General features: G+C 41.6%; 1 protein-coding gene across 1 annotated transcript; it reads left to right on the forward strand.

The window, feature by feature from the left end:
- The first annotated feature begins 931 nt into the window (after positions 1 to 931).
- On the forward strand, positions 932 to 12739 carry LOC101736183 (uncharacterized). The gene is made up of 6 exons (XM_004925962.5): positions 932 to 2169; positions 2583 to 2691; positions 6286 to 6461; positions 6891 to 7003; positions 8548 to 8703; positions 8998 to 12739. The coding sequence occupies exons 1-6, from the start codon at positions 1286 to 1288 to the stop codon at positions 9474 to 9476; spliced, it is 1917 nt and encodes a 638-aa protein (XP_004926019.1). The 5' UTR covers positions 932 to 1285; the 3' UTR covers positions 9477 to 12739.
- Positions 12740 to 14190: the final 1451 nt, after the last annotated feature.

Raw genomic sequence — 14190 nt, forward strand, 5'->3', positions numbered from 1 at the left:
AGAACTTATATCTCAAGGTGGGTGGCGCATTTACGTTGTGGATGTCTATTGGCTCCAGTAACCACTTAACACCAGGTGGGCTGTGAGCTCGTCCACCCATCTACGCAATAAAAAAAAAATATGCATTCGATTTTTTTTTCATGTTATATTGTACTGCAGCTTAAACGGCTGTGTGGACGGTAAGTATTTATATTAAAGTAAAAGCACTTTATTGAAGGGGAACTACTGTTAATTTTGAGCTTAGTCAGATTCTCAATACAAATTTAAACTATGTATATTATGACAGTAAGGATTTAAATTGCAAACCTTCCTCACTGTAGTTTAGTTACTTTAGTCTATTTCTCTCGTTTATGAAAGGAATAATGAACACAATTTTAAAATTTCTCTCGAATTAGCATCTAGGAGGCATAAAGATGAAAATAGTTTTTACCAAATTAGTTAAATTTATGCTATAAGTTTTTTTTAAATTTTATACAGAACGATTATAGTTGAAAACAATTATTTTTATCAAGGCAGGCAAGTATATGTCTGAGTCAGTAGGTAGTTACTGTCGCTCTTAATTTTTGTTAATGCTGGGTTAAAGCAAGCCACGTTCTAAATACTGATAAGCATTATATTCGAACGTCGTTTGAATAAAATCACGTCATAGTGCTGTAGATACAACTCCATTCCTAGGAGAAACAGTAACATTTTCTTTTGATAAAGGCACTGTATATGAATGCTATTTCTTCGCAGCGAACGCAAACCTGTTCATTTCAATTTCACCTGAATATATATAACGATCGCAAGTTAAAGCTATAATAATATAATATAAATAATATAACTAAAAATATATATATTATAAAAAACAATAAGTCAATAAATAATTAATCATTCACATACTATGTATTGCAATTAATGAAGTATTGAGTGAGGATATCATTTTAAGTCTGGTATCAATGTAAACGTGATTGTGGGGAATAGTGTAGTTTATACTGTTTGTTCCAAGGGTAATCTATACTCATCGACTCTGGCAACGCATTAATCTGCGACCGTTGTGGGAATTCCCTTATTTCTGTGTAATTTAATGAACTTTGCTTTCATAACTTTTTCATAAATGCATCCAAATGTTTTATTTATATAGTGCAAACTAACCTATAAACTCAACAGAACAACAACAAATAAATGATTAATTTACCCAGTTGCGCACTCACATACAGAAAAGTAAAACGAGTTATTTGAAAGAGGAGGCCCCAAAAATAATTTAGTCGTGTTTACGTAGGTATTCTATGGAAATTAAATTAAAATGTCATCTAAAGTTAAAAACGTTCGTCCCGTGGTGATACTAAGGACCGGATTAATTAAAAACCATAAACACTTAAAGGTAATAAACAATAAGCAGTTTTTTAAATCCGATCTTATCTACGAATCGAAGGATGGTGATTTTTTACGGGCGGCAGGACGTAAAGTCGCCGTGATCAACACGTTGAATCGTATTACGAACGCCAGTCGCACGATCGCGACGTTCACGGGCAGTGATGGAGTCAAAGCCGCGAACTCTGACGGCCTAGTGAAGCTGATCGGGCAGTCGAACTACGAAACTGTGCTCTCAGCTCTATGCTCGGTCATATCCCAGGAGCTTAGAGTCCGCGGCATACTAGCACTCCTGACCACTCCCAAGAAAAGTAAAGATGCCTCAACGCAAACTGAAAAACCGGATTTAAACGAAACTTCATCTCAAACGAAGGAAACATTTTTTAATATATTTTCAAAACCAAAACCGAAGAGAGCACGGAGACCGATAGAGCCCTACGTTGTTAAAGAGCCCCAAATCAAGAAGCTTGTAATACATCCGGAGGACTTCTATAAGAAAAACATTGAACTTAGTAATGATAATTCAAGCGATGTGACAGGGTCTTGGTCATCATTCGCGACGCGGAGCACACTGCTGAAAGATCCCTTGGCCCTGCTAAACGATGTAGATAAATACATCAAGACGCCGGGAAACGATTCATTGAGCAAATGCAACTCTTTAGAAAATTTTCTGGACGTGTCCGACTTGTATGATTTTAAAACGATGAAATCTGAACGGCCGATTATTATGAATGATGAGCATAAAAGAAAGATTGCATCATCTCTGTCTTACGTTGAGTGGACAACTTGCTTGGTACGAGACGAAGATGGAAACTTGTAAGTAATTCATTTTTAATTAACATTCAATATGGATTTTATTCTGACTTCTTCTAAAGCTTTCGAAGTAGCATAAATTGAGCAGTAAAGAAAAATTGTACTAAGAGTAGAACCAGATATGCCCGGTGCCGTGCTATGATCAAAACTCGTGGAATATCAATGGAGCTGTAATAAAATGCTTTAAAATTGTGGCATTATTATTTGCAATTCAAAACTTGGATGTACTTTGTGTGAAGCAGAAATTTTGTGATAGGCCTTTGACAGAGAGGCCTTTGATTGGCCTTCGGCTGATCGGTAGTTGCTTAGCATAGTTGCGACATATATCTTATTGAAGGTTCTTTGGAAGTGTTTAAAATGGACAAAAAATCACATACCCCTGTTATCAATGTATCTCACAAAGCCACATTTTCCAGACCTATCCACAATGCAGTCCTTAATGACAACATCAAAATGTTAAAAAGACAGTGTCAAGTATTAAAAAAGAAGAACCACTCAGTAGATATACCAGGGAATGGCAATTGGGTGAGTTTAAATCTTATCATCTTTACTGTAGAGTGGTTATTAGGTACACATGTCTGTAGGTTAATTTACTTGCCGAACCCTTCATCGAAAGCGACGGGTTCGACGTCAGCGGTAACTGCTGCTCAGTCGCTAAATACTCTGGTGATTTGCTTCTACATCCTGATAGTCTTAATTGAAAATTTTTGCCTCCTCCCAAAACAGTTGATGCCTATCACACTGAAGCACAAGTCAGCGATACAAAATAACTCAGTTTTTTTTTTGTTACTGCATAGAGGGGTGGACGAGCTCACAGCCCACCTGGTGTTAATTAGTTACAGGAGCCCATAGACATCTATAAGGTAAATAAATGCTGCCACCCACCCTAAGATATGAGTTCTAAGGTCTCAGTATAGTTACAACTTCTACCCCGCCCTTCAAACCGAAAGGCATTACTGGTTCATGGCAGAAATAGGCGGGGTCATGGTACCTACCCGAGCGGACTAACAAGAGGCCCTGCCACCAGTAAAACAGATGTATAGATGGTAGACTCCCAAAGTACGGTCAACAGAAAAACTTATTAACACGTTTTTATTAGTTTGGTTTAAAGTATGTCTGTTTGTTACGGAATCTTTGAACATCGTATTAACAAGCTTCAAAACGTCCGTATTAATTTGGAGATTTATACACACATCGAGGACCTGTGATAATAATTTTATGACTTTGCTCTTGTATCTTGACCAGTATCAGCAGAATAAACGAAAAAATGAGATTAATATTTGTTAGTTCTCTTTGCTATTTAAGTATATAATATCGAGGGGTGAAAGGGTGTTTGGTTTAAGTGATATTTCGCTTAACACGCGACATTTATCTTTGTAATTAAAGGTGCGTTTTATTTGGTATCAGCAGCAACAGTTCGATCTTTTTAAATGAACTTCAATTAAGTTTACTTCATTCGAATAACCAAAGAAGTTTTATGTTAAGATAATTTTTGCAAATTTTAAACTTCAAATGGCTCTCCTGTAAGTAAACCGGTAGGCAGCGGCTTGGCTCTGCCCCTGACATTGCTGAAGTCCATGGGCGACGGTAACCACTCACCATCAGGTGGGCCGTGTGGTCGTCTGCCTACAAGGGCAATAAAAAAAAAACAAAAAAAACCCGATATATTTTTTAGTTTTTAAACCACACCCGTTATTTTCCTAGTCGCATCCGATGTCGGGCGCGTCGCAAATGCGCTTCTATGGACGCGACCTCGATTGGTTACGTTTGCGGTAAACACTAGTGCATCGCATTTGTGCGTGCTGACGTCACCGGTTGACGGTAACGTCCCCGGGGGGAATTACTTTTAACAGAACATAAATCGATAAATCAGAAACGTGAATTGGCGTTGATTACAATTAATTTCTGCGCCTCCTGCTGATTCATAAAGAATTTTAAGTGGCGTTGGAATTTGCCCGCCGAGATTCTCGTTGAATGTTCTCGGCGTGTCGTGATTCCGATCCGGCGGTATACTCTGCGAAGCACTGCTCTTGCTAGGGCTAGTGTTAGTCGTTCAGGTTGAGCACGTGAGCTCACCTACACGTCGGGTCGCCCGAGAACTTGCCGATTCTACAACTTAAAGTAAACGAATCACGGGCTGACCATTCGTCTTCGAAGAACCATGGCCGAATAATTATCCATTATAGCTCCCAGTGGATTGTGGTTACTGAAACGCTACTGGTTGTTACGCAAATTGCTTGCTAAATGCAAAAGCCGAGCTTGAGGGGCTGAAAGGCTGTGCTTTTCGTGGGGTTGATGTCGACGCGGCACTTTCGGAACCACTATCCTAAATTGGTGGCCGCGATCTGGAGCATACTATGTGAGAGAGTCCGTATAGAGTGCCTTCTTTATTTCGCCGTAAAATCGTGTTTGATGTAAATAACACCACAGTTGCAACAATATTAGTTTTATTGTTGTAATGGTATAAATAGTTCTAAGATATTATATTAGTTATTATACACATTATATTTTATTTTTTACGTTTTTAAATTTTTGGCGGTGAAAAAAGGTCTGGTGTCACAGACTATCTTCTTTTTCCCACTTCTCGTGCGTTCCAGCTTACGCATCATAAAAAGGTGCGTTCTTAAACGCCACATATGCATGAACGACATCTACCTAATCGAATAGCAAAATAGCCGTATCATCCGCGAAAAGGCTGATATGTCTGATGATTTAAGGAAATCAAAATTCTAACTTTAGCGTCCCAATACATTTTTGAAAATTTATTGTACGTGCGTAAAAACATTGAAGAATTCCCCAGAGTCTGCGATTTGCACAATGTGAACACTAGGAGCAAACATAGGCTTGCGTTGCCGGCGGCTCGAATTAAGGAAATAAGCAACTCTTTTAGGGGGCTGGGTGTACAGCTTTTCAACAAGATCCCACTAAACGTTCAATTACTACCTGTTCATAGATTTAAGAAAACTGTTAAGGAACGTTTGTGCAACAAGGCATATTATAAAGTTAAGGATTATTTACTAGATGGCACTACGTGGGAATGAGGCGCTCGCTCCTGGCCTTTTCATTTTTCATTATTATTATTATTTTTTTAATTGTATTTTTTGACTTGTTTTTTCTTTTATTGTAAATATTTTTATTTATTTAAAAAAAAGAAAATATATGAGAAAAAACAAAAAAAAAAGCCCGCTGAGTTTGTTTCGCCGGTTCTTCTCAGGACTGTGGCTTTTTTTGGAACCGGTGGTAGAGTTAACATTGTTATTTGTATTTTGACATTCAACAAATGTGTCATACTGACATCTAAGTTGAAATAAATGATTTTGAATTATGAATTTTGACTTGAATATTGTGGATATTTGACACGCCTAGACAGACGTATTTGAGATAAGATTTGTTCAGACACATGTTTTCCAAATGCATCGAATGTCAGAAACATTAAATGATAAGAGTGACATTTTACTTGCTGTGTAGGTAGGAAAAGTGGAATCGAGTTTTTAATGTGCCCACTATATAATATACAAAGACCTATTCGAACAAGGAGCCCCGGAGGTGCTGTCAAAATTGTCCCACTGACATGTCTATGAACCCTGTTTGTGATCGGTTTACGGTGCCGTCATCATGTTCAAAGCTTAAAACCAAAGCGACATGCGTTTATATAATAAAAAATCATAGTTAGTAATGCTAGTTGGAGTCCACTAGAGTTTTCTTCTAAAAAGCGGCGTAATACGAATACCTCCTTATTGTAGTCGCTTCTGATTGTATATCTAACCAAGGGGAAGAGGCATAGCACAGCCGCCGTTGTCCTAAACAAGTCCTATCGGATCTTCACTGATCCACACTCAGTGCTTTTAAGCTCTTCAAGAATTGAGCACTGTTACTTAAAACCTAACCCATAGACACAACCCGCTGAGTTTCTCGCCGAATCTTCTTAGTGGGTCTCGATTCCGATCCTTTGGTAGTTTCAGCGAAGCACTGCTCTTGCTTTAGGTGTTAGGAAATTCTTCCAAGTTGATCCCCGTGGCTCACCTACCGAATCGCTCGTAGCTAGAATAGCTCAAGGCTACCAGTGATTAGGCAATTCAAAAAAGCCTTAGGGTCTGATCACTTGCGTTTTCTGAGCAGACGGCTTTGAAATTAGCGATACTGAAGGACCAGCCGAAGTGCACGGAGGTGCTGCTAAGCTTCGACGCTGATGTGCTGCTCGCGGACGAAAGCGACAGGCTGCCGCTGCACCACGCGGCCGAGGTCTCAAGCCAGCACCTGGAGTTGATCCTCGAGCATTGCAAGCAGAACGCCAGGTGAGAAAGCAGCGCGCGACTGGCTGCACTGCCCTAGTACGGAAGACTATTTTACTGGTGGTAACACCTCTTGTGAGTCCGCACGGGTAGGTACCACCGCCCCGTCTATTTCTGCCGTAAAGCAATAACGTGGTTTGAAGGGTAGGGCAGCCGTTGTAACTATACTGAGATCTTAGAACTTATATCTCAAGGTGGGTGGCGCATTTACGTCGTAGATGTCTATGGGCTCCAGTAACCACTCAACACCAGGTGGGCTGTGAGCTCGTCCAACCATTTAAGCCATAAAAAAAAGCTATATCTGGCTTATTTATTGTTACTGTATCATTTCTGACGCGTCGGATACTTTATAGTTTCAATGGTCGCGGGCAAAATGAGGTATCGTTTTGGTAATGATAGATAGATGATAGACAACAGAATTTCGTTTTACAGGAAAATCTATCTGGAGGAGGAGTCCTTGTGGAAGGAGAACATCGCTGAATATTCGGATGACATTATATTGGATTACCTATTAAGCTACATGTGCAACGCGTGCGACAGCGAAGGTGAGTCGCGGTTTTGCAGTGCAAAGGTTTCGCCATGCTCATCAAACCACGACAGGAAATGGCAGGGCAGTGGTGTCTATGCGAGCGGGTCATAAGCCACCCCGCCTCCAACTTAAAAGTTCGACTGAGATCTCACAGTGTGTTTCCGGTCCATAAGAACCGGGATATAGCGACTGCGTTTGCCCTTATTATTGGTGACGTCAATGAGGGGGTAAAGACTTGGATGGATTGGGTGAATTATGTGCGACTTGACGGTCTGCAGATGTTGGGACCAGACCTCGAGTCTAAGGATGTTTTAGGACTCTACCCACTAAACGACTCCCCTTACACTCTCACTCGGGGTCCGATCTCCACCCGGGGTCAGAACCCGTCAGACGTACGATAGGCCTGGAGGTATAAACAGGACATGCAGCGCCGACTACAAGTTTTATTGCTTCACCCACTTGAGGTTAAGTGGTTACTGGAACCCATAGCACCTTAAGATATGAGTTCTAAGGTCTCAGTTTTAACAGTACAACAATTGCCCCGCCCTTAAAACCGAAACGCATTACTGCTTCATGACAGAAATAGGCAGGGCGATGGTACCTACCCGTGCGTGCGAACTCACAAGACGTCCTACCACCGGTAATTACGCAAATTATAATTTTTCGGGTTTGTTTTTTATCACACGATGTTATTCCTTCACCGTGGAAGTCAATCGTCAACATTTGTTAAGTACGCATTTCGTACTCGCCTGCGGGATTCGAACACCGGTGCATCGCTAGATACGAATGCACCGGACGTCTTATCTTTAAGGCCACGAAGACTGCTAAGTAGTGGGATAAAGGCATGAAGAGTGCCCAAAACACGTCATTTCGGATCCTCCCGATCCATTAACGGTGCTTTTAGGTACCTCAAGCACCGGTCATCGTCCTCGCCGAACCCGTCGCATGCGACGAAGGGCTCGGTGAGTAAATTAAATTAACCCACAGACACAGCCCACTGAGTTTCTCGCCGGATCTTCTCAGTGGGTCGCGATTCCGATCCGGTGGTAGATTCTGAAGCACGGTGCTTGCTAGGGTTTGTGTTAGCAACGTCGTCAGGCTTGAGCCCCATGAGCTAACCTACTAGTTAAGGTTACGCTGAAATAGCCTCTAAGGTTCAGTATCAAGTATGGAGGAGGAGGAGCTTGGGAAGGAAAAAAAAAGTGAGTGTGTGTGCAAGTCACACACGGTAGAAGTGAAACTTATAAATAAGATATAGATATACTGACTATCCCGCTACACAGGAGCATACACATGGACAATGTTTAGTAGACGATAGTGGGGATGCTACGAAGAGTCGCACAAAGAGGAGACCGAGAACGTCTAATGTGTTCTATCTCATTCTCTCGCCGGCTGAATCCTATACATTTATGTGTTTGTGTCTCTATGGACTTATTTTTTCATCGAGTTTGAAATCACAACGATTCTAAAGAAGTTTCATTTAAAAAAGCATGAAGATTTTATTAACCCTATCTCTCTTCCTAGATTAAAACAGCTGCGTGTTTTATATTAACATTACAGGTAACACGGCCCTCAGCATCGCCTGCAAGAGGGGCCGCCACGAGAACGCGCGGCTGCTACTGCGCGCCGAGCCGGGCAGCGCCAACCGCAGCGCGCCCACCGGCGGGGACACGGCGCTGCACTCCGCCGTCGCGGCCGCCGTCGCCGTCTTCAGAGGTGACCTACCCTGATCCTCCCCCTAGTTTCACCCTTTTTTAGTTTGGCCAAAACCCGCAAAATTATAATTTGCGTAATTACTGGTGGTAGGAGCTCTTGTGAGTCCGCGCGGGTACTCACAAGCGGGCGGTACCACCGCCCTGTCTATTTCTGCCGTGAAGCAGTAATCCGTTTCGGTTTGAAGGGTGGGGCAGCCGTTGTAGATGTCTATGGGCTCCAGTAACCACTTAACACCAGATGGGCCGTGAGCTCATCCACCCATTTAAGCAATTAAAAAAAAAACACGCTCCACAGAAAGCGGCGATAGGATCGCGATCGAGAACTACAAGAAGACCATAGAGGTGCTGGTGGACGGCGACGCGAGCCCCTCCGTGCCCAACTGCGCCGGCCTCACCGTCACCGACATGCTCGCCGACGCAGACGCGCCCGACCTCTCCGCGCTGCTCGCCGCCGCGCTCTCCAGCAGGAGGCTGGGGGCCGCGCGCCGCCCGCCCGGACCCTACATGCTGCTGCGCGGGCAGGACGGACGCCTCGACGTGGCGCACGTCGCCAGCAGGCAGCCCGCCCGCGCCCCCGCCGCAAGGGACCGGGGCCTCCCTACTGAGCCGAAAACTAAAATCATCGAGAACGTTCTAGTGAATTTAGGTTCGAGTATTGGTAACGTTAAAGTTCGGAACGTCTGCAGGGGAAGCGACGCTAGGAATATCAGGATTACGGCGAAACGAAGCGGCAGCGCGCGCGGCGAGGCGGCGGGGAAGAAAACGAAACTTTGATATATGGGGACGAGAGGAACTATTATGCTAAACTGACGGTAGTTCTCAGTAAAAAATCACGAATCACCGGGTGAACCGCGTCCCGTAACAAAGACAGAAGATCGCGCACACAGCGAGCTAGAAAGAGACGACAGGTGTTCTCGATTTTCCGTCTCTAAGAACATTCCAATTAAATACAGGGTGGGTTTTGTTTGTCAATGACCCGGAGTCTGCACAAGGATGGCCTTACATAGGAGTCGCAGCACACGACAAATAGAAATTATTCACCGAAATACTAATTATGATCCAATTTAACCCTTTGACTGGCGTGTAGGTCACCGGTGCCCTACGCGGCGCACTCCAGTAATTATTTTGTCGTCTTTTGTTTGTTAATGTATGACTTTTAGAAATTGATTCACTCGCATTATCTTAGGATTCGTCTCTCCTAAAGTCTACTGGATATTCCGGCGCTTTAGTAAGAAGATTGAAGTGAAAAATCGAGATAATAACTTGAGTGCGCCGCGTAGGGCACCGGTGACCTACACCGCAGTGAGAGTTAATTGAAGACATGAGTGGATGAAGGGATATGATACAATTTGTTAATTTTGAGAAAACGGGCAGCGAACTTTTGTTACTTGTACTTCTTCTTCATATATAACTCCTTCTACACATGCAATTTCTAAAAATAGCCTTTAAACACGGAGTTATAAGTTCTAATATGGCTCATAGGCGCATAACACCTTCATTCAATCTTTAAAACTCAAAAAAACTTAAAAATTGTACTAAAACCCTTCATCCACTCATGTTTTTATTTATTTATTTAGACACACCAACAGCTATACACACAAAACATTCAAGCTTAAAATTAACAAGTATAAAATTAAGTACTGGTTTGTAAGCCAGTTACAGGCATGTACAGCAATCTCTTATAGCACACTATGACATGTTACAGAAATTTTACAAACGGAAAAATAGGTTAAATTTAAATATTGTTAACAGAACGAAAAACAAAAATTGAAAATGAACACGAAGGTTTGGTAGGCAGCGGCTTAGCTCTGCCCCTGGCATTGCTGACGTCCATGAGCGACGGTGACCACTTACCATCAGGTGGGCCGTATGCTCGTCTGCCTACAAAGGCAATAAAAAAAAAAAAAAAAAAAAAAAAACGAAACCAAGAGTCAACTACTTAACATTCTCTCATCAATTATAAAAATAGAAACTTGGATACCAGTTTGTTTTTGAAACCCAGGCCACGTGTCGTAAAAAATGTCGATGCCATCAATTAATGCCATCAAGGTAGTCACTCTATCACAATTCGCTTCTTAGTTATCACCGAATGACTGCCTCCAAATCGCCAATCTCATGTTTCGAGTGTATCTACAAAGTTCCAGAACATTATCCATTGAACTAGTTGTTTCGATATCCTATCTGACGACAGATGGCGTTATTCATACCGACATATACAAAAAAACGTGTGGCACTCGGGGACTGCCGCGGTAAAGCTATTGCATAGCATTTTGTATCCATTTATGCAATTATAATTAGACAATAATTTAATATATAAACAGTAATAAAATAAGACCACGCGGTAGGCAGCGGCTTGGCTCTGCCCCTGGCATTGCTGAGGTCCATGGACGACGGTAACCACTCACCATCAGGTGGGCCGTATGCTCGCCTGCCTACAAGGGCAATAAAAAAAGGTGGGTAGGCAAATAAAAGACGTTCGTAACTTGAGTGCCGTTACCTGAACTGAACCGATAGGCTAAAGATGAAACCTTCAATAGGGATTTGAAAATAAAACAGATTTATTAATTTATTTATTTATTCCATTCAATACAAAGTCTGGCTTACAGTTTTCACCAAAACGCCTGACTCGTTAACACACAAAAAATTGTTGAAATTATTACGTACTGTTATAATATTATACTAAAAATAAAATTATTTTGGAATAAAGTATTCCCCAACTATCGGCAAATACGTCAGCTTCCTGGATTTCGGAGAGAAATTCGTTTAACAGCGCAATTGCCCTAGCCAATGGACAGTTCCTAGCTCTACGGGTCCTCAGCCCCGCCAACGCCGCAGATGACGTCACATGTGTGTAAATTCAGTACAAAAGTGTCGGAAGTTGAACAGGCGCTTGTCAGAAGCGAATAAGCTGTGCTAGCGGTTGTTTTTTTGTAGCTATAAAGATTTAAAGCGTTGCCCCAACCTGAGAATGCATAATATCGATATTATTACGCGGGAAAATGCAAAGAAGTTTAACTTCTGTTAAGCGCACGCAGGTGTAATTGCAATTGAAACGCTACTTATTTCGTAATAACGACGATACCGGAGATTAAATTGTAATGCAATATTTTGTCGGGAGCGTAGACGCAAAGGACTTCAAATCTTCGCCCACAGAAGTATCACTTCTGTTCTATTTTTGTTTTCATTGTCTTCTATAATTTATTAGATCTTTAAGTAGTATGAATATCTTTGCGTTTTATATTGTAAATATTCATGCCTTATTTTTTATTTATTTTACTTTTACATGAAGTATGTATGAATAAGTATGTATTATTTGCTATCAGTACTTATAGTGAGACATATATTGTATGAATTTGTATTATCGGCGCTCGTAGTTCTGGGATGTAATGTGTTGCCAATCACAAAATTACAGAATCGAGTTTTTATGTATTTATTTTTGTTTGTTTTCTTCTTCTTTTTTTTTGTCTCAAAATTGGTTCTTTGCGATGCCATTGTTGCCAATAAACACCTTCTATCGATATATATGTTGAATTGGTAAGAACGTATGAAATATTGTCGAACGGAGTGTTAAGATGTGAGTGTGAGTGTAAGATTTCCTCTCGAAACAGTAAGAAAGGGAAAAAAGAATGAGAGACAGAATGAGAGAGAAAAAGAAGATGGCGTAGAGATTTAAATGAGCAAGGAGTAAAAAAAATGTGAATAAATTTTTAATAACTATATTATCATCATCATCACTGTCTTGCCCTTCTTCCAGTCACCTGGGGTCGGCGCAACATGTTTTCTCCTTCGATACTCTTCTATCTTATACCATTTCTTAGCCCACTCCCCTCTTACACATATCGTCTTTCACGCAATCCATCCATTTCTTCTTAGTTTACTTCTTCCTCTAATTAATTCTTTCAAAAAGAGTAAAAGTGCAACAGTGGAATAATTTTATTTTATGAGCCACGATCCCAATTCTAAATATATGTATATATACGCATAAAATGAAATGAAATGATGTTCATTCAAATAAAGAATAAAGAATTGAGACGGAATTGTGTATTTAGTTCATCGGTGTCCCGAATGCAAGTTTGGCAGTGTCGCCAATGTACTGATATGTCGGGGATTTTTTATTAACGCTATGGAGGGTAGAAGTAAGGAGTCTCCAGCTCAGTGTATTAAAAAGTGTCCGCTGAAATGGGGCCAATTAAGGTGGCGCCACAGTAGCAAGTGGAAGGATTTTAAAAACAGCACCATAAACCACTACACTTCACTTCAACCCGGCACACTTCACTCTGTTCAAAACTGCTATATTCATATAATTTCCACTTCGCTACACTAGCGGTATTGCGGTGAGTCTTCCAACAATAACTTGCTGTTTACAGGCAGACTTCACTTCAACTTGTACCTTATAACAGATGGCGCTCCTTACCTCTACGTCGGTCATCGTTCTCGCCGAACCCGACGAAGGGCTCGACGAGCCAATTAACCCATAGACACAGCCCACGGAGTTTCTCGCCGGATCTTTTCAGTGGGTCGCGTTTCTGATCCGGCGGTAGATTTTGCGAAGCATTGCTCTTGCTAGAATCAGTGTTAGCAACACACCCGGTTTGAGCCCCGTGAGCTCACCTACACACGTTAGCCTCTCAAGGCTATCAGCATAGGTAGGAAAAAAAAGGTCTGTGTGTGTCGAGTTCCAGCAGTAACACCCGATGGACTAAAGAGAGGGTAGAAGGGTCTGTCTGCTCCTAACAAGCCCCAGTAGCCAGTTTGCCGGCGACCACGGCGCTTGGAACACCTCGAAATCAGACGACCCTTGAAACATCAGCGTAATGTCGCTATTGGTCAGGATATTAGAGCCAAGTTATAAAATTATTGCCATATACATACAAAGCATAATGAAGGCATGTTACCAAACCTATAATGCAAAGGCTTGCCCATTGAGTTTCTCGCCGGATCTTCTCAGTGGGTTGTGTTTCCGATCCGGTGGTACTAGGCTGCACTAAAAGTATCGGGAATGGAATATTTCCACTGTTCCTGTCATATTAAAATCTTTTTAATTGAAAACTCCTTGGTTTTAAAAATCGAATACCATTTATTTATTTAAAAAAACATTCTCGGTCTTGTCACGAGGTTTTGTCAAACTTGTTTAGTCGTTGAGAAAATGGAATTGACTCGAGAAAATTCAAGAGCGATGATTTATTATGACTTTCGAAGTGGTTTAAGACAAAAACAGTGTGTTGACCGGATGATTTCTGCATTTGGTGATGAAGTCCCATCCAAAACCACAATTTATCGCTGGTTTGCTGAGTTTCAACGTGGACGTGTCAAGCTCAGTGATGATCCCCGTCAAGGTCGTCCAAAAACTGCAGTCACCCAAGAAAACGTTGATGCTGTGCGTAAGCTGATTGAGGAAGATCGACATGTGACATACCGCGAAATTCAGGCAACTTTAGACATTGGCATGAGTCAAATACAAATAATCTTGCATGAACAATTAGGTGTA

Source organism: Bombyx mori, chromosome 23 (assembly GCF_030269925.1).
Source record: "Bombyx mori chromosome 23, ASM3026992v2".
In the NCBI taxonomy this organism is placed as follows: domain Eukaryota; kingdom Metazoa; phylum Arthropoda; class Insecta; order Lepidoptera; family Bombycidae; genus Bombyx; species Bombyx mori.